The 22663-nt window shown below is 41.7% G+C and overlaps 1 protein-coding gene across 7 annotated transcripts in view; it reads left to right on the top strand.

Annotated features, from left to right (window-relative positions):
* LOC309333209 (far upstream element-binding protein 3-like) overlaps window positions 1-22663 on the top strand; it is a 359184-nt gene that overhangs the window by 247154 nt on the left and 89367 nt on the right. For all 7 annotated transcript variants that reach the window (XM_081846616.1, XM_081846620.1, XM_081846619.1 and 4 more), the window contains 3 exons: window positions 989-1149; window positions 2355-2428; window positions 3127-3203. In XM_081846616.1, the coding sequence (XP_081702742.1) occupies window positions 989-1149; window positions 2355-2428; window positions 3127-3203 (312 nt within the window). The remainder of the gene's footprint in view (window positions 1-988; window positions 1150-2354; window positions 2429-3126; window positions 3204-22663) is intronic.

Genomic DNA, 22663 nt, shown 5'->3' with positions numbered 1-22663 from the left:
TGTCAGGTTTGGGGAATTCTATCCCCTCCCCCCCCCCCCCCAGTGGCAGCAAGAGGCACAGAAAAACAAGGGAGTTCTTACTAATGAATTTATTATTTTTTTCAAATTAAAAAAAAGGTGGCCCTGTATATAGGAATCAGGCATTTAGTGTTGTGGTCCCTACCTGTCAGGAATGAGCCAGCTCCTAGTGGAACTTTTCAGCCGGCTGCAGAACAAAGAGGTTTAGATTTGATGCAGGTGGAACAGCGGCCAGTGCCGACTCCCCTGGACATTGGAATGCCGGTTGCCAAGGGAACGACTGAGAGCAGGCTGGAACACAGCCAAAGCTCTCAGGAAGCTCAAACAGGCGTGAACAGACACAGAGATGTGTATCAGAAAAGGAAGAGGCTAGAGCTGATCCAATAAGTCTGAAGAGTTGGTGAATGGGAGGGCTGCTAGACGGGAAGGAAAGCAAGAGATTAAAGGTGCAAAAGTTCAATATCTTCTGTAGGAACCGGAAGAAGTCTTCAGAAGGGTCATCTTGAGTGATAATGTCGGCAGCTTCGTTAGAGCCATCCGGAGCTATCTGTTTGTTTTTGCAATAAATCCTCCTTTTTAATTACGTACGTTACTGTATTATCAAGCTGGAACCTGGACTCCTGACACTAGCCTTTGAAATTCCCTCCCCCTTTGAATGTTAGATGGGCACAATCTATGTTGTATTTCCAACACCTATGGAAGAGCTCCCTCATCCCAGTGTGCATCTGTATTGGAATTGTTTTTATATATTTTGATTGGCTTATTGCTTGCATTTTTTATGCTGACCAGAGCATGATGAGAATTGCAGTCCAAAACATCTGAAGGGCATGCCAGGGTGGCAAGGACTGATCTAATCTATGTGATTGGATCTTCCTACTTCCACGCATCTTTGATAACTGCTGAAAATATAAAGTGGAAGACTGAGCAGGTTCTACCTCCCTTTTCTTCCTCCCCTCTTGCTTCCTTGCAGGTGGAGAGAATATCAAGAACATAAACCAACAGTCTGGGGCCCATGTAGAGCTCCAGAGAAACCCACCTCCCAGCACAGACCCCAGCATACGGATGTTCACCATTCGGGGTGTCCCCCAGCAGATTGAGCTTGCGAGACACCTCATAGATGAGAAAGTTGGTGTGAGTTGCTGCTCCTTCTCTTCCCTTCTGTTTGCTTCTTCCTTTTTAAAAAATAAAATAATGTTTTGCAGATTACAATACAGTATGATCACATCTTACACACAATTAACTTGTGTGATTTCAACCTTGTGTGGTTGAAAACTAACTGGTTGAAATCCTGCAAATTAATTGCACACAAGCTTGGCACAGAAAGAGCTTTTAAACTCTCTGCCTTGCTTAGAAGGTAAAGATGGTCACGCAGGGACAGATATGCCATTCCCAGAATGTAACCCTTGCACAACACACAATCATACTATTCATTAAAGACCAATGATAGCAAAACATTTACATAATTTTCTTGTGTCATCATTACACCTTTGAGAGAATAAAATGCTAAGGAGTAAACCTACAAAAATCCAGACTGGAGTCCCTAAAATGGTTGGATGGCGCCTTGTATGCCTACTTCGGGCAACTCCTGCAGCCAAGCTGGTGCCAAATATATTGCTCTGCTTTCATTTGGACCACATCTCAAGGCAGAGAGGTGGGTTTTGTTGTCTGGGTGGCCCAGGACCTCCATACACACTGCCCAGGCTTGCACCCCAGAAGAGGTCGATTTGATGCTGCTAACGCAGCGGTTTGACTTCTCGAGACAGATGGATGCCAACAACATTTTTGCTAGGTGCATAGTCCCATTATGTGACGTGGAGCACTGTTGTTCCCACTGTACAGACAGGAAAATTGTTCTGTGGCCCAGAGCCCCATTCAACACTCACTATGTACCTTGCATAAGAATTTTGGGGTCATTTACCAGCAAAATTAGACAGGCACCTAATGTCACAGTGTTCAGATGCCTATTTGAAGGCATTTTTTATTTAAGAAGACTTTCCCCTTTGGGTGACCTGATCACTTATGGAATATTAATTATTTGCAACTACAGTTTTATTGTTTGTTTAGGATTTGTAATACAGGAATTGATTGCTTTTAGAGGTTTGTAGGAATGATTTTATTACTTTTTTTAGAAAGCAGGTTTTGTTGTGTTTATCCTATTTTATCTTGTACTCTGCTTTGAATAGCCTCTGGCCATGAATCTGTTTATAAATCTGTTAAATGAAATAAAATTATTCATATTGAGGAGCTTTCCACAGCTCCTTAACTCTTAGATGCACTCTCAATTACCTTGTAGCCTGAGTGACAGAAAGGTCAATTTTTGTTTGTTCCTTCTCCAGTGTACTGGTCTGGGTGGCCCTGGGGGTTTCAGCCAGAGCCCCTTCAACCAAGCACCTGCTGCACCTCACCAAAAGTACGTAGCCATCTTGCTTGCATTCCCATCACCGTTAGATCCTCCCCACTCCCCGGCCCACCAAATATAGCTGTAGTTGTGATGGTAGCATTAAGCAGCATCCTGGGTTCATGATGCTTTTACAGAAGAACAAGTCGTCTATGCTTTTCCCTGAGAAACTTAAATAAATTTTGTAATTTTGAGGTGCCTGGATTGGGAGGGGGAGGGGCAGGCAGGGGCTGTGGCCACATGCAGCCTTGGATGGCCAATAAATATAGTTGGGACTTCCCTTCCCACCATAAAGCTCATTGGTACCTTCCAGGAAGACTCTTGGATTATTGGTTGGGCAGGGAACTTTCTTGCCATTAATTAAAATCAAGTATGGGAAACCTGTGGCCCTCAAGTTGCTGAACTACAACTCTCATCATCCCTGAACATTGGCCATGCTTGCTGGGGCTCATGGGAGGTGTAGTCCAGCAACATGGGGGGGGGGGGCAGTAGCGAAAGATTCCCTACACCTGATTTTAAAAAAAAAAAACTCCACTGGAATCAGTGTTCTTTTTTAATATTGATGAGTTGGTAGTGAAACGAGTCCAGAGCTAATCTTGTGCATACTATGGTCTGTTTCAACCCTTTTTGACAAATTTTAATATGGACAAATCATTGTGGATGGACCAGCTCCTTTTCCCTTCAATCACTAATGATCTTGTCCTCCACAGCGGTCCTCAGACCTTCATGACGCAGGGTTGGGGTGGCACTTATCAGACGTGGCAACAGCCTGGGCAGCAGGTTCCAAGTAAGTGTCTTGTAATCGTAGAACTTCCAAAAATCACCCAGTTTAAGTTGATTGAGTTAAAGAGTGGGGGGACCTCTTGCCCTCTGTATGTTTCTGGGCTACATCTCCCATTGACCAGTGGCCATGCTGATGGGAGTCATAGTTCGGCTACATATGTTTGTTTGTTGTTTTTTAAAAAATAATATTTATTCAAATTTTAAAGGTTACAAAAAGAAAAAAGAGAAAAAATACAATCAATTAAAAAACAACAACAAATCGAACCTTTACATAGCTTTCTTTCCTTTACTTATTTCCTTGACCTCCTCACACCTCCCATTTTTGTATTCTAATTCAAATTGTTATTTCAGCAAATCCTTCGAACCTTGTTTTTATCTTAATAATTTGTCTTAATATACTATAATTTTACGTTCTCTCTTTCACCAATTCATTTTTACTTAATCCTTTATGTCATTTCTGCCAAAACCACATAATTTTCTTTTTCCAACATCTTTCTAACAATCCTTAATTTTACAATATTTTTGAAGATAAACTTTAAATTTTTTCCAATCTTCTTCCACCGACTCTTCTCCTTGGTCCCGGATTCTGCCAGTCATCTCAGCCAGTTCCATGTATTCTATCACCTTCATCTGCCATTCTTCCCGGGTGGGTAGATCTTGTGTTTTCCAATACTTTGCAATGAGTATTCTTGCTGCTGTTGTGGCGTACATAAAAAAAGTTCTATCCTCCTTTCACACCAATTGGCCGACCATGCCCAAGAGAAAGGCCTCTGGTTTCTTCTGGAAGGTATATTTAAATACCTTTTTCATTTCATTATAGATCATCTCCCAGAAGGTCTTAATCTTTGGGCAAGTTCACCAAAGGTGAAAGAATGAACCCTCAATCTCTTTACATTTCCAACATTTATTATCGGGCAAATGATAGATTTTTGCAAGCTTGACTGGTGTCAAGTACCACCTGTAAATCATTTTCATTATATTCTCTCTGTAATGGGATAAGGGGCTGCTTGTGTGTAAGCGTTTAAGCCCTCAAGGCTTTGCAATCAGTTTCTAAACTCTCCAAATCCGCGGAGCCATGGGTGCATGGCTACCTCAATCGCTGGCAGAATCCGTCAGTGGGCGCTTCCGGAATTTACGCCAACATAAGAGTTCCTTGACGGAAACTCTCCTTCTGGATTCTCTGCGTGACAGTTTCCTGCGCGGAGTAGGCGTCCCCAGTGGAGGTCCTGAGCCCTCCCCGCTGTTCTCACTGGAAGTATCTTGGAGCCATTCCTCCGACTGAGTTTCTGCAGGAACTCTCCCTCTCCCCCTGCTGGTTCCTTCCTCAGCATCCGAGGGTCTCTGAGCCTCCTTGAGCCCTTCCACCCCCTGACTCTCCGATGGCAGTTCCCTGACACTCTCTTAAGGCATTACATGCCGTAAACTTCATACCTGTGGTCCATAACTTTTCCCAGTCAGCCATCATAATGTTATGTCCCACATCTTGTGCCCATTTGATCATAACAGATTTAACCATTTCATCTTGTGTATTCCATTTCAACAGGAAGTTATACATTCTTGACAAATTCTTAGTTTTAGGATCTAACAATTCTGTTTCCAATTTTGATTTTTCCACCTGAAAACCAATTTTCTTGGCCAAGTTATAAACCTCCCTTATTTGATAATAATGAAGCCAATCTCGTACTTTATTTTTTAGTCTGTCAAAGCTCTGCAGTTTTAATCTATCTCCTTCTTGTTCCAAAATTTCCCAATATTTCGGCCAATTTGCCTCCATATTGAGTTTTTTCAGAGCCTTAGCCTCCATTGGTGACAGCCACCTTGGCGTTTTACTTTCAAGCAAGTCCTTATATCTCATCCAGACATTAAACAGTGCTTTCCTGACAATATGGTTTTTAAACGCTTTATGTGCTTTGACCTTGTCATACCACAAGTATGCATGCCATCCAAAAACATTATTAAAACCTTCTAGATCCAAAATGTCCGTGTTTTCAAGAAGCAGCCATTCTTTCAGCCAGCAAAATGCAGCTGATTCATAATAAAGTTTAAGATCTGGCAGGGCAAATCCACCTCTTTCTTTAGCATCAGTTAAAATCTTAAATTTTATTCGAGGTTTCTTGCCCTGCCAGACAAATCTAGAAATATCTCTCTGCCATTTCTTGAAACAGTCCATCTTGTCCAGAATTTGCAATGTTTGAAACAAAAACAGCATAGCATCCTAGGCAATACATTCATCTTTATTGCAGCAATTCGGCCCAGCAATGATAACTTCAAATTTGACCATATTTCTAGATCCTTTTTCACTTCCATCCAACATTTTTCATAATTATCTTTAAATAAATTCACATTCTTAGCAGTCATATTGACCCCCAGGTATTTCACTTTCTTAACCAATGTTAATCCTGTCTCCTTCTGAAACCTCTCTTTCTCAATCACTGTTAAATTTTTCTCTAACACCTTAGTTTTCAGCTTGTTCAACTTTAATCCCGCAACCTGACCAAATTCTTGAATTAATTGCAATACTCTTTTAGTACTGGATTCTGGCTCCTGTAATGTCAAAACTAAATCATCAGCAAAAGCTTTCAATTTGTACTGTTTAGCTCCGAGTTGTATACCTTTAACCAATTGGTCCTTTCTAATCATATTAAGCAAAACCTCCAGGACCGATATAAAAAGCAATGGAGAGATTGGGCAACCCTGTCGTGTTCCTTTCTCAATCTTAAACTCTTCTGTAACTACATTATTCACAATTAACTTAGCTTTTTGTTCTGAATAAATTGCACCTATACCGTTTTCAAAACCTTGGCCTATCCCCATTCCCTGTAGATTTTTCTTCATAAAACTCCAAGAAATATTATCAAAGGCTTTCTCCGCGTCCACAAATATCAAAACTGCTTTAGTGTTAATATTCACTTGTAATTTTTCTAAAATATTAATTATATTCCTTGTGTTATCTGACAAATGTCTCCCCGGGAGAAAGCCCGCTTGATCTTTATGAATTTCTTCTACCAATAACTTTTTAAATCTTTTAGCCATAATTTCAGCAAAAATTTTGTAATCCACATTGAGTAAAGATATGGGACGGTAGTTCTTAAGCTGTGTTTTCTCCGATTCTGTTTTCGGTATAAGTGTAATGTAGGCTTCTTTCCATGACTCTGGTGCCTTTTTTCCCTCCAGTATTTAATTACAAACTTCCTTCAAAGGCTGTACTAACCATTCTTTCAAAGATCTATAATATCTTGCAGTCAAGCCATCTGGCCCTGGAGATTTGCCCAATTACATATTCTGAATGGCTCCTTCCACCTCTTGGTCTGTTATTTTATAATTTAGCATTAATTTATTCTCTTGAGAGATTTTTTGTAATCCATTTATTTTCAAAAATCGGTCAATATCCATTTCTTTCTGGGTCTCCTGTGTATATAGCTGTTTAAAATACTTCTGAAAACACTTCCTAATCTCCACAGGATTCTGTATGTTCTTTCCCTCCACTACCAAATTAGTGATGGTGTTAAGTTTTTGTCTTTTTTTCATTTGCCAAGCCAGCAGTTTCCCGCATTTATTAGCCGATTCAAATGTATTTTGTCTCATCTGTTTAATCTTCCATTCTATTTCCTGATTCATCAATTTCATAAATTGTACTTGATGTAGCTTTATCTCTTTCAGGATCTCCTGTGATTTCGGTTTTACCCTCAGTCTCTTTTCTCCTTCCTTTATTTTCTCCAAATTTTTTCCTTTTTTTCATTTTGAGCTCTCTTCTTAATTGCATTTTGTTGTATCAAAAACCCTCTCATAACTGCTTTACTTGCGTCCCAAATTACTCTTTTTTCAGTAGTGGTGTTCATATTTATCTCAAAATAGTCTCTCAAGTTCTTTGGGGCCTTTTTAGTCATTTCCTCATTCCTAAACAGAGAGTCATTCATCCTCCATCTAAAGGAACCAATTGGTGTTAATATCATTTCCATCTTCACGGCATTGTGGTCGGAGCAAGTTTTAGGGCAAATTTCCGCTTTTTTTTATCTTCGGGGTCACTCCCCTAGTTACCCAAATTTGGTCAATTCTTGTCCATGTCATTTTGGCTTCAGAGAAGAAAGTTCCTTCTCTTCCCAAGGGGTTCTTAGTTCTCCAAATGTCAACAAGGTCCATATTGTCAGCCATTTCAAAAAACGTCTTTGGTAATCTGCCATCTTTTGTCACCACCTGTCTCTGGGCTTTATCCATATTTGTAGACACCACTCCATTCATATCTCCCATCACGATCATATTGTAGTCTAAATAATCCATTAAAATTTCATGCAATTTCTTGAAAAATTCCGATTTCCCCGCATTCGGTGCATAGATACCTACTATAAAAAACTTCTCTCCTTGTAATTGGATTTCAATTGCAACAAATCTTCCTTGATCATCTTTAAATAAAAATTTCGGTGACAGGCTTTCCTTTGCATAAAGTACTACTCCTCTTTTCTTAACTTTAGCTGATGAAATAAATTCCTCTCCTAATCTTTTATTACTCAGAATTTTCCGATGTAGCCTTGTCACATGTGTTTCTTGTAAGCAAATCAAGTCCAAATGTTCTTTTTTTAAGATATGAAATACTCTCCCCCTCTTTTCCGGGGAATTCAGTCCATTAACATTCCAACTTAATGCTTGCAGTGTCATGATGTACTTACTTTGCTTTTCCTCCAACTGCACCCAGTAGTTCGTCTGTATCAGTCGTTGGCGTTGGTTTCCCTTTTTTTGGTGAACTCTTGTCCAATGCTTCTGGCTCTTTTCCAAGTCCTTTCTGCAGGTCTTCTTCGTGATTTCCCAAAAACTTATCCTTTTCCTCCACTGATCTTATTTTTATCTTTCTTCCTTTGTAGCTAAAAGATAGGCCTTGGGGGAATTCCCACCTGAAAATAATTTTGTTCTTTCTCAGCAGGGCAACCAAGTCTCCAAAATTGGATCTAAGATCCAAAGGGTGTTTCGGTATATCTTTGAAAATTTCCACTCTTGATTGCAGAATTATCAAAGGGTTCTGGAAAGGCAAACCCAAAATTTTGTCTCTTTCTTCTTTAGATCGGAGGGTAATCAAACAATCCCTTATTTTGATCTTCTTTCCTCCTTTTCCTAGTCTGAAAGCCCTCACAATTTTAAAGTCTTCTTGTTTCAATTCGACTTCCAAAACTGTGCAAATTCTTGTGTCAAAAAATCTGTCAGGGTGCCCTTCTCCAATTCAGGTACAGCTCTAATCCTTAGGTTCGTCTGTTTTTCCTTCAATTCAATCATAGACAACGTCAGCTTATGGTCTTCAATTTGTTTCTGTAGGTCTGGAACCTTCTCTGTTTCCAATTGCGCTACCTTAAATTCCACAGCAGCAGTTTTTCCCTGGGTCAAGGTCGATTCCTGCAACAATTTCTGAATAGATTCTGTGTTACTGTTAACCTTTTGCCCCAGATTATCTAATGTTTCTGTATTTAAATCAATTTTTTTATTTGCAGTATCAACCTTCTTATTTGTCTCCTCAACCCTCTTGTTGGTCTCTTCGACACTCGTACTGAGTTGTAACAAAGTTTCATTAATCTTAGCTAATGCATTCGCTAGAGCATCTTCTGAAGACATTCCACTAGACTTAGATTGTGTTGATACAGTCCCAGATACAATAGGAAGGCCAGCAGTTGATTGCCTTCGCTGCCCCAAGGTCTTCCCAGACCTCGTTGTTCTGTCTAAAGATGACAAGTCTACTTTCTCTTTCCCATCTGCCATAACAGTAAAACAGCAGAAGAGCCAAGGTCAGTCTCAGATAAGCAATTCCTGTTTACCAGTGGAAAATTCCCCTTGTAGCAATTTCTAAGAGTCCCTCTAGGTGGAAACAGTTGCAATAGTCCAGAAAAAAAGTAACTTTCCTTTTTTTTTTTTAAAGACTCTAACCGAGAAAATGAAACAGTTCCAATTTTTGTTACCTTCCTGTTACTTTCTCTCCCTTTAGCAAACAAAGTATTAAAGCTGATCACAATGTATCTCTCTTGCTGTCAAAAATCCTTCTAATGACAGCTAACACGCAGTCTAAAAAGCAACAGTCTTTTTCACTGGCAGACCGTTCCCAGGTTTGAGCGGTGGATTTTAAGCTCTTTCCCTCTCTCTTGCAGGTTTATACAGTCCAAAAACAGCCCCCTTCCTTCCCTGCTTCCCAGGTAGGGGGTTCAGAAAATTATCGAGTTAGAAAACAGTCCTTTTCAAGCGTAATTCCAGTGCTTTAGCTTAAAAGTCTCTTTGCTTTGATCTGTTTACAAAGCGGAAGGCGGACTTCCTGTTTAGACCTCCCCGCTTCGGTAGCCAACTAAGTCTTTTTTTCCCTTCTTTGTAAATAAGTCTAAATTCCCCTACTCACGGGTAGTTGCTTTTATAATCCAATTGTCCCAGGAAAAAGTCAGCGCTCTCCAGCAACGGCCATGCGGCTTCGCTCCGTGAAAGAAGCAATTGACTCACAGCACCGCACCGCTCGCCCCACTCCGCTCCAAAGCCCGTAAAAGGGTTTCCTTGCGAGTTGGGGGGTTGCAAAAGGTGCCCGCCAAGTCCCACGTTCACAGGCTTCACCGCCTGTGATTCCTGTAGGGTCCCCACTTCGCCGTAGCGGTACAGACCCGATTCCCACGGAGCCGGTCCCCTCCAGATCAAAGGGAATCTGCCATTAGCTGATGGCGCTAACCCGGAAGTCATAGTTCGGCTACATATGGAGGGCCACAGGTTCCCCACCACTGGACTCTTAAAGGAAACGTTTCTTCAAACATGCAATATCTGGAGTTGTATATCATGCAGCACCTCAGTTTGCTACTGCTTAAGCACTGGTTAAACATGAGCATGTGAGAACTACTAGCAAGAATAATAGAATCTTAGAGCTGGAATGTACCCAAGGGTCATCTACTCCAACGCCCTGCAATGCAGGAATCTCGGCGAAAGCATTCATGACAAATGGCCATCCAAACTCTCTTTATAAACCTCCAAGGAAGGAGAGTCCACCACCTCTCATGGGAGTCTGTTCCACTGTTGAATAGCTCTTACTGTCAGTATTTTTTTCCGAATGTTTAGTTGAAATCTCCTTTCTTGTCACTTGAAGCCATTGGTTCGAGTCCTACCCTCCAGAGCAGATATTTGAAGATGGCTATTTCTTTTCAGTCTCCACTTTTCCAGGCAAAACATACCCAACTCCTTCATGCGCTCCTTGTAAGGCTTAGTTTCCAGACCCTTGATCATCTTGGTTGCCCTCCTCTTCACACGTTCCAGCTTGTCAACATCCTTTTTAAATTGTGGAGCCCAGAATTGGACACAGTATTCTAGGTGGGGTCTGAGCAAGGCAGAATAGAGTGGTACTATTACTTCCCTTGATCTGGACACTATACTTCTGCTGATGCAACCTAAAATAGTGTAACCTTTTTTGCTGCTGCATCACACTGGTGGTTTTTTTAAAATGTATTTTTATTTTTTAAAAATATTGGTTTTCAAAAGTATGAGCAGTGCCGGCTTCCAGTTTGGCAGGGACATCAGGAAGAAGTGCGGAATAGCTTCTCGGGGGAATTCTGAGCAGCACGGGAGCTTTTTAGAGGTCCGCAAGTACCCTGCAGACCTTGGAACCTCAAGGGGAATACCTTGAGGGACGGAGCACCCAGCGGCGCCCAGACGTGCTCTCCTGCTTCTTGGGTTTAAATAATAATCCGAGGACAGGATAGAGCTGCGGGCGCGAAGGGGAAGCACCTCGGACCTCACGCTGTGCAGTCTCAGGCTTCTGATGAAAGTGCCAAGCTTCCACGATAAAATTGAATTCCGAAGAATGGGATATTTTTAAACACTGACAATTGGGAGGAATTCAAAGAATTTGACCAGCCAAGGGATGCAAAAAGGGAGTCCGTCCGTGTAAAGATGGCGCAGAGAACAAAGACATAAGAACAAAGGCGGAAGTGAAAGTTCCTGCTGAGTAAATGTAAAACTGAAAGTCCTCAGGGGCACTGCACTGAGGCAAACGCCATTTTATAACGTTGAAAGAGGGAAAAGAGTTAAAAAGGGACTTTGTTTCTCTTCTTTTCTTGCAAAGACTTTGTGGCTCAGTGGGAGAAACAGTAACGTGCTGAGCTCCAGCCCAGAGACTCAGATACTTTGTATAAAACTTTATATAAAACAGAGGGGAATGCTGGCAACATTGGAAGGGACTGACAAGTGAAAGTGGGACAGAGCAGTAAAAGTTTTAAAGTGTGTTGCAGAGATCCTTAAGCCTCTCATCTCTGATTAAATGGACATAGAAGAGGTTTGAATTGAAACTGTGATCATTCTCATACCCCCACTGGAATGAGAAGGGAGGAATTTAATTTGGAAAAACGCTTTATAACCAAATATCCTTTGAGGATTAAGCCTGCAAGTGGCTAGAAAAATCACCTCCCTGGCTCCCTGATTGGATTACAACTCCACCTGGATCTATAAGTTGGATTGAGCCGACAAGTGGCGGAAGACCAGAAAAGGACCTTTAAATTGAGACAGTAGTTGGGACAAGGTCTATATATTTCTGACTTGTATTACTTCTTTTTTCCTTTCCTTTTCTTTTGAGACAGTACTTGATGTGCATTTAAATGGGTATCTTTAAAGTGTGTGGCTAAGACAAAGAAATTGAAAGCTATAGTGAAGAGAAGGGAAAACATCTGAGGACCCCTAAGGGTTATTGCCCAAATTACAATTTGTCATTAACTCGCTTTTCGGCTCTTTGGAGTGCATGCTCCCTCTAGTGGTGAAATTATAATATTGAGCTATATGTTTAAAAATGCCAGGGGAAAATGGGAGGGGGGATGGAGGAACGCCAGGGGATAGAAGACAGTCAAAACAGGAAGAAATTAAGGACTTGAACATTTTATGGTTAAAAATAAAGGAAGAATTTAAACAAAATGAACAACATATGGAGAAAAAAAATGGCAGAAGTACAAGAAACTCTGGATAAGAAAATAGAGGGGGTGGTGGGGGAGTTGTCAAATAAAATTAAAGATTTAACGGTTACATCAAAAACAACGGAAGAGCTAGCGAAACGAACTCAGAAGGAAGTTAAGGAAAATAGGAAAGAGACAGATAGAATTAAAGAGGAAATGACAGAGGTTAGTAAAATACAAGAACAGATCTGGGACAACACGGCTCTGATGGAGATGAGGCAGAAGCAAAGAAATTTAAAATTTAGAGGGGTAGTATAAGAAGCAAATGAAGATATAAAAGCAAAAATGATTAAAGAATTGGCAAGATGGATGGATATGAAGGAGGAAGAAATTGAATATACAATTGAGAATGTGTTTAGAATTAAAGTGAGATCGGTAAAAGCCAAAGCCAAAAAACTGCCTGGAGATTAATTTTTAATTCATTAGAGATGAGTAATGCAATTCTGAGAATGAGTTATAATAACAAATTATTAATTGATGGAAGACCAATCATCATTTTTAAAGAGATTCCTACCAGATTTTTACAAAAAAGAGACAGATACAAACAACTGGTGACTCTACTGAAGAAAAATGGTATCCAACATAGGTGGGAGTTTCCTGAAGGAATCTTTTTATTACAAAGACAAAAGATTTAGACTAACAGATCTCCAAGAGGTAAAGAAATTATCTAGAAGATATGAGAAAGAATTAGGCAAGATGGAAGGAAGCCTTGTTGGTCCCAGATCCACTGGAGCAGACCTTTATGTCGAAGAAGAGAACAAAAAGAAGAGGAAAGACAGAAACAAAGGAGAAGGAGAGGGAGAGGGAGAAGAAGAAGAGGTAGAAGAGGAAGAGGAGGAAGACAACACTAACAAAACAACCCAAATTTAATTCATCTCTTTGTCTCAAAAGTAGATTAAGGAAATGACGTTGAAATTGATAACCTGGAATATTAATGGGCTTAACAAGAAATCTAAACGAAATAAAGTTGAAAATGTTTTGAAAAAAAGGAATCTTGATGTAATCTGTTTACAAGAAACCCATGTTGCTAAAAAACATAGACACATTTTGATTAATAAAAGACTGGGTAGAAAGCTCATAACTTCAGATGTTAATAAAAAAAGAGGAGTGGTTTTATATATAAAGGAGAGATTAGATCCTAAACTGATTTCTAAAGATGAGGAAGGGAGAGTGATTGTGGTACAAATAATGCTGCAGGGCGAGAGGTTAATTGTAGTGGGAATATACACACCTAATGGAAACAAAGCGGAATTCTTTAAGAGATTAGAGGAAAGATTGATGCACTTTATGGATCAGAAGATAATTTTGATGGGGGATTGCAGTGGAGTGGTAATGCTGGAAATAGATAGAATGTCAAAGAAAAAAGGTATAAAAGAGGGTAAACTTCATAAGACATTCTTTGATTTGGTTGAAAATTTTGGCTTAATAGACATTTGGAGGTTGAAACACTCAATTACAAAACAGTTCACTTTTTTCTCAGAACCCCATCAAAGCTCGAGCAGAATAGCCTATGTATGGGTATCCAAAGAATTGGCCCCAAGAGTAAGTAAAAATGAGATTATTCCACAAACCCAATCTGATCACAATTCAATATATTTGGAATTGAGAGGTAAAGAGCAATCTTCTTTCAGATGGAGGATGAATGATACATTGTTTGAGAACCCAAAAATAGTAGAGAAAGCAAAAGAGGCAATAAAGGAATATTTTGATTGGAATTTACACAAAGAGGCTGGTTTGGATATAGTGTGGGACGTGAGTAAAGCAGTTATGAGGGGTTTCCTGATACAGCAAAACAGCTTCAAGAAAGAAAAGAAAAGAAAAGAAAAGAAAAAAGAGGAAATCCTGACTCAACTCATGGAAAATGAGAAAAAAATTAGTAATAAAACCAAAAGATGAACAAATTAAACAGACTATTAAAATGTTACAAACTCAGTTTTCCATGTTGGTGAACCAAGAAGTGGAATGGAAATTAAAATTAATGAGACAGAAGTATTTTGAATCAGCTAAGAAAACCAGGAAGCTACTGGCATGGCAACTAAGAAAACGTCAAAGTCAAAATACAATTAATAAAATCAAGATAGGAGAACAATTGACGGAAGACCCAAAAGAAATAAGAAGAGCCTTTCAAGGATTTTATAAGGAACTTTACAGGAAAGACAAGGAAGACATTAAAAAAAAGATAGTTGGAAACACATAAAGGAAAACAGATTCCTCCAGAAGAAAGAACAACTAAACGCCCCAATAACAAAACAGAAACTCCAAAGGACAATAAAGAAGATGAAACAAGGTAAAGCCCCAGGACCGGATGGGCTTACCTCAAAGTATTACAAAACCCTTAGTGAACAGCTGTTACCGGCTCTCTGTGAAGTAATGAACTCTATCCTACAAGGAGGAAAAATACAAAATTCCTGGAAGGAGGCATATATAAGGTTGATCCCCATACAAGACACAGAGCATTTGAATGTCAAGAATTTCAGACCACTATCATTGTTAAACAATGATTACAAATTATTTGCGGACATTATGGCAAACAGATTAAAAATAATACTAAATGAACTAATTCATAAAGACCAAGGAGGCTTCTTACCAGGCAGGCAATTAAAAGATAATGTAAGACATATTATTAATATATTGGAACACTTAGAGGTAAGAAATGACAAACCAGCTGTATTAATGTTTATTGATGCTGAAAAAGCATTTGATAACACTGGTCAACAACAAATTTGTTGTCTGCGTTTTTTCAGTTGATTTAGGACGAATCTGATGCACTGAATCCAAAAATCACATTGGTTTTGCTCAATCAGGTCAAGTTTTTGAGCTATGGCCACATGTCTTTTTTTACGCTTTTGTTCACGTGTATGCTTGTGTGGAGCATTTTAGAAGAAGTTGGTGGGGGTAAAATGCCATGTTGAATAATTGTTTTGATTGGAAATGATTATTTTAATGACAAGAAGTATTCAGGTCCGATAGTTCTGGGTGATTATGTCGAAAAGGGATCAGTTTGAAGTCATAAAACCGCGAAATCTTCTATAAATTGGTGAGGCAAAGCATAAAGTTGGGGGATCAAAACTAAGTTAATGGGGCAGCCGCCCCACGAAGTGTATAGGAAACTCCACCTGCGCATGCGCCAACTTATGACTAATTTGTAACTATTTTTGTTTGGAATTCCCATGGTTTGGAGGGAGCCGACAAACCATGTCACTGACTGCTACTTCTGCGCTGTTGATGTGACTGGGATCAACAGAAAGAACCGGAGCAGCCTCAAGTATCCTGATCTTCAATCAGCACATTGTCCTGTAGCTCATTGTGATGAAATTCCAAGTGCCTATCTTCGGAGAACTTCCTAACATTAGTGACGAAGATGCCTCCAGTGTTGAAGGACATGAAGAAGAAGAAGTGGTTCTTGAAGATGATGCTCCACATCCATTTTCCCAAAAGGAGTTGAATGATCTAGTTACAGATAGGTAGCCGTGTTGGTCTGCCATAGTCAAAACAAAACAAATTCCTTCCAGTAGCACCTTAAAGACCAACTAAGTCAGTTCTTGGTATGAGCTAATGGACTTCCATTTCATGCGGCTCAATGTGGTGCCTTCCATAGTTCCAGTTACAGATAGGTAGCCGTGTTGGTCTGCCATAGCTCATACCAAGCTCATACCAAGAACTGACTTAGTTGGTCTTTAAGGTGCTACTGGAAGGAATTTGTTTTGTTTTGAATGATCTAGTTCGCGGCCTCAGCTTGTCAAAGGACTCTGCCGAACTGTTGGCATCCAGATTGAAGGCAAAAAACCTCCTCTCTGACAGTGCTCGCATCAGCTTCTTCGCAACAGGCATCAAGAGTACCTCCGTTTTTTCTCGGAAGAGAAGGCCTTGGTGTACTGTGCAGATATTGTGCAGCTTCTGCTCAAGCTTGGAGTGCCACAGTACGAACCCAAAGATTGGAGACTGTTCATTGACAGCAGCAAGCGATCACTGAAATGTGTTCTGCTATACAACGGCAACCAGTTTGCCTCTATACCCCTGGCTCACTCGACTACACTGAAGGAGAACTATGAAGCGGTGAAGTATGTGCTGGAGAAAATTGGTTATGATCAGCATAAGTGGTTTATTTGTGTTGACCTGAAGATGGTGAACTTTTTGTTGGGACAACAGTCTGGCTTCACCAAGTACCCATGTTTTCTGTGCATGTGGGATAGTAGGGACCGTGCTCAGCATTACACGAAGAAGGACTGGCCTGTGCGGGAGGAATTGGTGCCTTGCAGAAAAAGGAACGTCATCAACGACCCTCTGGTGGACAGAGACAGAATACTCTTCCCACCGCTGCACATCAAGCTCAGCTTAATCAAGCAGTTCACCAAGGCTCTGGACAAGGATGGTGACTGCTTCACTTACTTGTGCCAGGCTTTTCCAGGATTGACCATGGAGAAGTTGAAAGCTGGCATCTTTGACGGTCCTCAGATCCGTCAGCTCATCAGAGATCCAGAGTTCAGAAACTCAATGAACGAAGTGGAACTGGAAGCGTGGAAGGCATTTGTTCTGGTAGTGAAGAACTTTCTTGGCAACAATAAGGCCAGAAACTACGCAGAACTTGTCAACAACATGCTGACTGCTTTCAGAAACCTGGGCTGCAGCATGAGCGTCAAGATGCACTACCTATTTTCACATATGGACCGGTTTCCTGAGAACCTGGGTTCAATGAGTGACGAGCAGGGGGAAAGATTCCATCAGGACATGAAAGAGATGGAGACCATGTCTCAGGGTCGCTGGGACGCAGTCATGATGGCTGACTACTGTTGGAATCTGAAGAGAGACCTCCCTGCTGCTGAGCATTCCAGGAGTTCCAAGAAATGGAAGTTCAAGCCCTGAAGTTTGAAAAATGGTGAAGCAACATGCAATTTACGTGTACTTACCTTTATCAATGCCCACCATTCAGTTTACAGAAATCGATGTTTCTATCAGGTAATCAATATATGTTGTTGGAAAAACATTTTTTTCTCTTAAAAACATATTTAGGATGATATGTGTTGACAAAAATCAGCTGATAATGCCACAAAAATGTAATCGATTTTGTCACAAGATCTGATTTTTTTCAAATCAACATAGCACAAAAACCTGACCTGATGGAGAGAAACGGATGCCATTTCCTGATTCAGCAGTGCAAAAATACCCTAAATCAATTGTAGAAATCTAGACAACATACAAAAAGTAAAAACTTGTTGCCCAGTGTAATATATCTTGGTTATTGTCTGACAGCTCTGACAGTTATTTATGAAGAAAAGTATGGGGATGATGGGGGTTTTGTGGCTCTTTCCTGAGAGGAATTGAGGCAATTTATTCGGAACAGAGAGCGAAACTAATAGTGAATAACGCTTTGACAAAATCATTCGACATCACAAAGGGTACCAGACAGGGGTGCCCACTGTCTCCGCTATTGTTTATAATGGTATTAGAGGTATTAGCAAATAGTTTGAGAGAAACATCAGAGGTAAAAGGAGTTAAAATAGGTGTTAAAGAATTTAAACTTAAGGCCTATGCAGATGACTTAGTATAAACCTTAGAAGAACCCCAGAAAAGTGTCAAAAAAGCATTGGAAGAAATGGACAAATTTAGACAACTGGCAGGATTTAAACTGAACAAGACAAAGACGAAAATGGTGGTCAAGAATATGGAAAATAATGAGATAGGCTGGAACAAGAAAATGAAATTAAGGTGGTTAAGAAAGTAAAATACTTGGGAAATTAGATGACAGCAAAGAATATAAATTTGTTTAATGGCAGTTACCAACCAGTGTGGAAGAGATTAAAAGAGACTTGGAAATATGGGATAGATTAAAGTTGTCAATAAGTGGAAGAATGTCAGCGATCAAAATGAACATATTACCATGGATGCTATTTTTATTTCAAACGATTCCGATAATCAGAGGCTTAGGACAATTTAGAGAATGGCAGAAGGTTCTCTCGCACTTCATATGGCAAGGGAGAAAACCAAGGATTAAATTTAAAATACTGATGGACAGAAAGGAAAGAGGGGGGGTTCTCGGTACCTGATTTGAAACTTTATTACGAAGCAGCCTGCTTATGTTGGATAAAGGATTGGATAACCCTGGAAAACTCAGACCTGTTAGATTTGGAGGGATACAATAACAGATATGGGTGGCACTCCTACCTCTGGTATGGTAAAGTGAAAGTGCACAGAGGTTTTACAAACCATGTGATAAGGAGTGCCCTATATTGTCGGGATCTCCGTTCGACCGAGCTGATAAAGTTCATCTTCCTCCGGCCGAGTCCTTCGGAATTGCCTCCGACGTGATTGACGACCTGAGCCTCTGATAAGGCTCCAGGCACATCCCCCATTCAGCAGAGTTTCCAGCACAGGGAAGAGACGAGAGGTTTGGGCTACATTCCTAGGAGTTTTATTATCTAGCTACACAGACAGAAAAATACATCCTCTCTCTGTGAAAGCAGAGAGCAACTGAACAACAAAGGAACATGAAACCAGTTTGTCACATCCGTCTCCTGTCTCCCGTGAGACTTCCAACAGTATGGAATGTGTGGAATGTAAACAGAGTCTTGTGACTCCAAAGCACTGCACAGTGGCACAAACAGAAACTAACATCCTCCCCCTTTCTGTGAACACCACTGGGCAGTGTGTCAGTACAATCTCAGTACAAACCCAATTTCTGTACATAGGTACAGTGTTGATCCTTCGGAACAACCTTTGATAATAAATCAGCAGGAATTTCATTACCTGGCATGTAGGACACCGTTATGAATCCTTTCTGAACACATTCTCTAGCATGTTGCAGCTTCACTTGCAAGTGCTTTGTGCTTTGCTTACAACCTTCAGAAGTCAGCAAAGCCAAACATTCAGTTCGGCTTCACAAGAACTCAAGCTTACTGTTGTTTGCTTCTTGCACGACCAATCAAATAGACCCTGGTTGTACATGTAGCAAACTCCAGACGTGCTTTTCCTGTCTGTAGTGTCACTTCCAAAACTCGCATCAGTAAATATCTCAAGACCACCAGACTTCTGATTGTTAAATCTCAGTCTGTAGTGCATAGTGCCTTTCAAATAGCGTGCTATGCGTTTCAGAGCTTTCCAATCCTTAACAGTAGGATTGTTGACTTGTCTGCTTAGCAAGTTTGTGCTAACCGCAATGTCAGGTCTTGAACATCTGGCAATGAAGTTTAGTTTGCCTAGTACACTTCTGTACAGTGTAGTGGCAGAAAATGCTTCTTCAGTATCATCTACCTGATAACCTGTTATAATTGGTGTGTCTACAGGGTTAGCATCCATCAGGTTTAGTTTGCTTAACACATCAGCAATTTTCTGAGATTGGTGTACTAAAATATTAACATCTTGGTCTCTCTCTCTCTTTCCAGAGATAGGTAGTTGGTTACCTCACCAAGATCTTACATGTCAAAGTGCTCCTTCAGTTGAGCTAGGGCGGTATTGTACATTTTGACATCCTTCCAAAAGAAAAAAATATCATCAACATAAAATAAGCAATACAGCTTATAATAATAATAATAATAATAATTTATTATTTGTACCCCGCCCATCTGGCTGGGTTTCCCCAGCCACTCTGGGCGGCTTCCATAAAAACCAGAAATACACTAAAATATCACAGATTAAAAACTTCCCTGAACAGGGCTGCCTTAAGATGTCTTCTGAATGTCAGGTAGTTATTTATCGCTTTGACATCTGATGGGAGGGCGTTCCACAAGGCGGGTGCCACTACCGAGAAGGCCCTCTGCCTGGTTCCCTGTAGCTTTGCTTCTCGTAATGAGGGAACCGCCAGAAGCTTCTTTTGCCCTTCCTCTTTGACAAATACACATGGATCAGCTTTACCTTGCTGAAAAACTAGAGAAAACAACACTTCAGTGAGTTTAGAGTGCCAGCATCGTGCACTTTGTTTGAGACCATATAGGGACTTCTTCAGAGAACAAACAAATCCCTGTTTTACCTGTACGCCATCAGGTGAAAGCATATAAAGTGATTCACCTAAGGTTCCGTACAAAAATGCTGTATTCACATTGTGATGAGAAACGTGTAGATTCTCTTCTGCAGCAAGTTTGAGCATAAGCCTAATGCTCTCATATCTCACTGTGGGTGAGTAGGTCTCGTGATAGCCTTCTCCTGGTACCTGTGAAAAACCTCTGGCTACCAATCTGGCTTTGTGTCTGACTACCTTGCCATTTTGATCTGTCTTTGCTTTGAATACCCATTTGCTGTCAAGCAGTTTCATCCCTGGAACTGTTGGAACTAGCTCCCATGTTTTGTTCCTCTCTAAGGAATCAAGCTCAGTGTCAGGATGATATGTGGGTGCTAGTCGAGATAACAACCCGGGACTCCAGCCAGCTTTACAAGATTTATTAAGTCCAAAAATAATGTACAATCCGGAGCTCTTAAAAGCATGTCTTCCTCAGTCACTATCAGTTGCCGGAAGTGGCTCCTGCCTCTTCCCTTTCCAGCATAGAAACTTCCTGAGCATAGAAACTTCCAGCATAGAAACTTCCCTTTTCCTTCTCTCTCTACGTAAAGACCGAAGCGTTGGAGGCTGTTCCTTTCTGTTTCCGTGTTTCCTGACAGCCCCTCCTCCTCTTCTCTCTCTGACGAAGTGCAGCTGCTCATTAAAGGAGGCGGCTCCCTGTACATTCCGATCTCTCCCCCCTTCTCAGCCAGCAGATCCCTGACATCCACCCCCTCCTCAAAACCCCCCTTCCCATCCTCAGGACAGACGACTACCTCTTCCTCACTGATATCGCGAGGCGAGGGAGAGAATCCTAGAAAGATGTCGTCATCGTCTTCTGTGTCCACAAAACCATCCTTCCAGCCCTCCCCCAACCCCGTTGTTTTGAGGTGATCCTTGGGGTGGTCTTCTGCAGTGCAGTTCCCGTCGACCCCCCCCCCCCCGGTGCCCACTCGTCACCCTCAGGTGGTGTGAACCCTTCGAAGTCCTCCGTCGGCCCAAAAATCTCCCTAAAAAACCTACCTGGGGTTTTTGGCTTGTCGGGAAATAAGGCGTGGAACCTCCACCAGAAACTCCTCAGTGATACAACTCTCCGGCACCCACGTGTTTTCTGAGCTAGGTGGCCCCTCCCAGGCCACTAGATACTCTAGTTGCTGCCTGCACCACCAAGAGTCCAGTATCTCTGTCACCTCATTGCATTTCTCCCTCTCCGCTATGTCTGGTGTTGTGGTCACCCCTTGCTCCCTCCCTGGATGGCTGCTCCCCTCCCTGTAGGGCGACAACAGCGACCTGTGGAAGACAGGATGGATCCTCATATTGTCCAGCAGCTTCAACTTAAACGCCACGGGATTGACCTGTTGGATGACCTCAAAGGGCCCCACCCTCCTAGGCTTGAGCTTTTTGCACCCACCCCTTCAGGGCATGCCCAGCGTGGACAACCACACCCTATCCCCCACCCGGATGACCTCCCCTGGTCTTCGATGCCTGTCTGCTTCCCTCTTGTACACCTCCTTGGCCCTCTCCAGGTTCAACTGGAGCTGTTCATGAATGGCCGCCATCTCTTCCGCAAACTGTTTGGCGGCTGGCACACGCCACGACTTCTCCCCCCGCCCCGGAAAGGCCCTGGGGTGACACCCGTAATTGGCAAGGAAAGGACTTATCCCTGTGGACACGTGTTCAGTGTTGTTGTACGCAAATTCTGCTAGTGCTAATTTCTCCACCCAGTCATTCTGTCTCTGACTTGACATAACATCGCAAATACTGCTGCAAAATGGCATTTGCTCTCTCTGCTTGCCCATTGGTTTCGGGGTGCCTTGTGTTGGCTTTTGGATGGAGCCACACTTCCCTTGCGCCCCACTGGGCTCCCCTGGGTAGCTCTCCGTCAGCTCCCTGTAGCAGAGTCGTCGCAGCGGTAGAAAACTGTTGCAGTGTGTGTGTAATAAATCAGACTGCACGCAAGCGTTCTTGCTTATCTCTTAACAGTCTTTAATCGTGTAGAAAAACAGTATAAATCAACCCCGGCGAGAGAGCGCACATCTTGCTGCCTCGCCGCAAAAGGAAAAAAGAACACAGAGAAATCACTCCCCTCTGCGAACATGCCACGCCTCAGAATGTGAGACGTCACTCAGAACTGTTTAACCCTGTAAGTTCTGATTCTCCTCACACCCCCTCTCGTCTCGCATCCTGAGGGAAACTGTGAACACACATCTACAGATCTCTGAGAGTTCAACCCCCTTACCATTGCCTCTCGTCCCTTCCTGGCATCTTTCTCAGGCAACTGTTGAACCTCCTCAAAACTCCCAGGTTCGCACTGTGCGAAACCAACCCACGCACCGGTGACCTGAAACCTCTCAGGTGGAACTCCCTTCGTGGTGCGGGTGGACCGTCTGAGCACAAACTCAGGTGCTCCTTCTGACCCACTGGAGTCAGGAAGTGTGTCCTCTACATCAGACGACTCCCCCTCTGACTTAGCGCGTCTTCGGGCCTTCTGTACTTTGCTAACAGGAGACGAAGGCTCACTCTTGGGCTCTCTTTTAACAACCTGTGGAGATGCCC

The sequence above is a fragment of the Podarcis erhardii genome, assembly GCF_964252035.2.
Source record: "Podarcis erhardii genome assembly, chromosome: W".
NCBI classification, from domain to species: Eukaryota; Metazoa; Chordata; class Lepidosauria; order Squamata; family Lacertidae; genus Podarcis; species Podarcis erhardii.
This window is presented reverse-complemented; position numbering and strand designations above follow the sequence as displayed.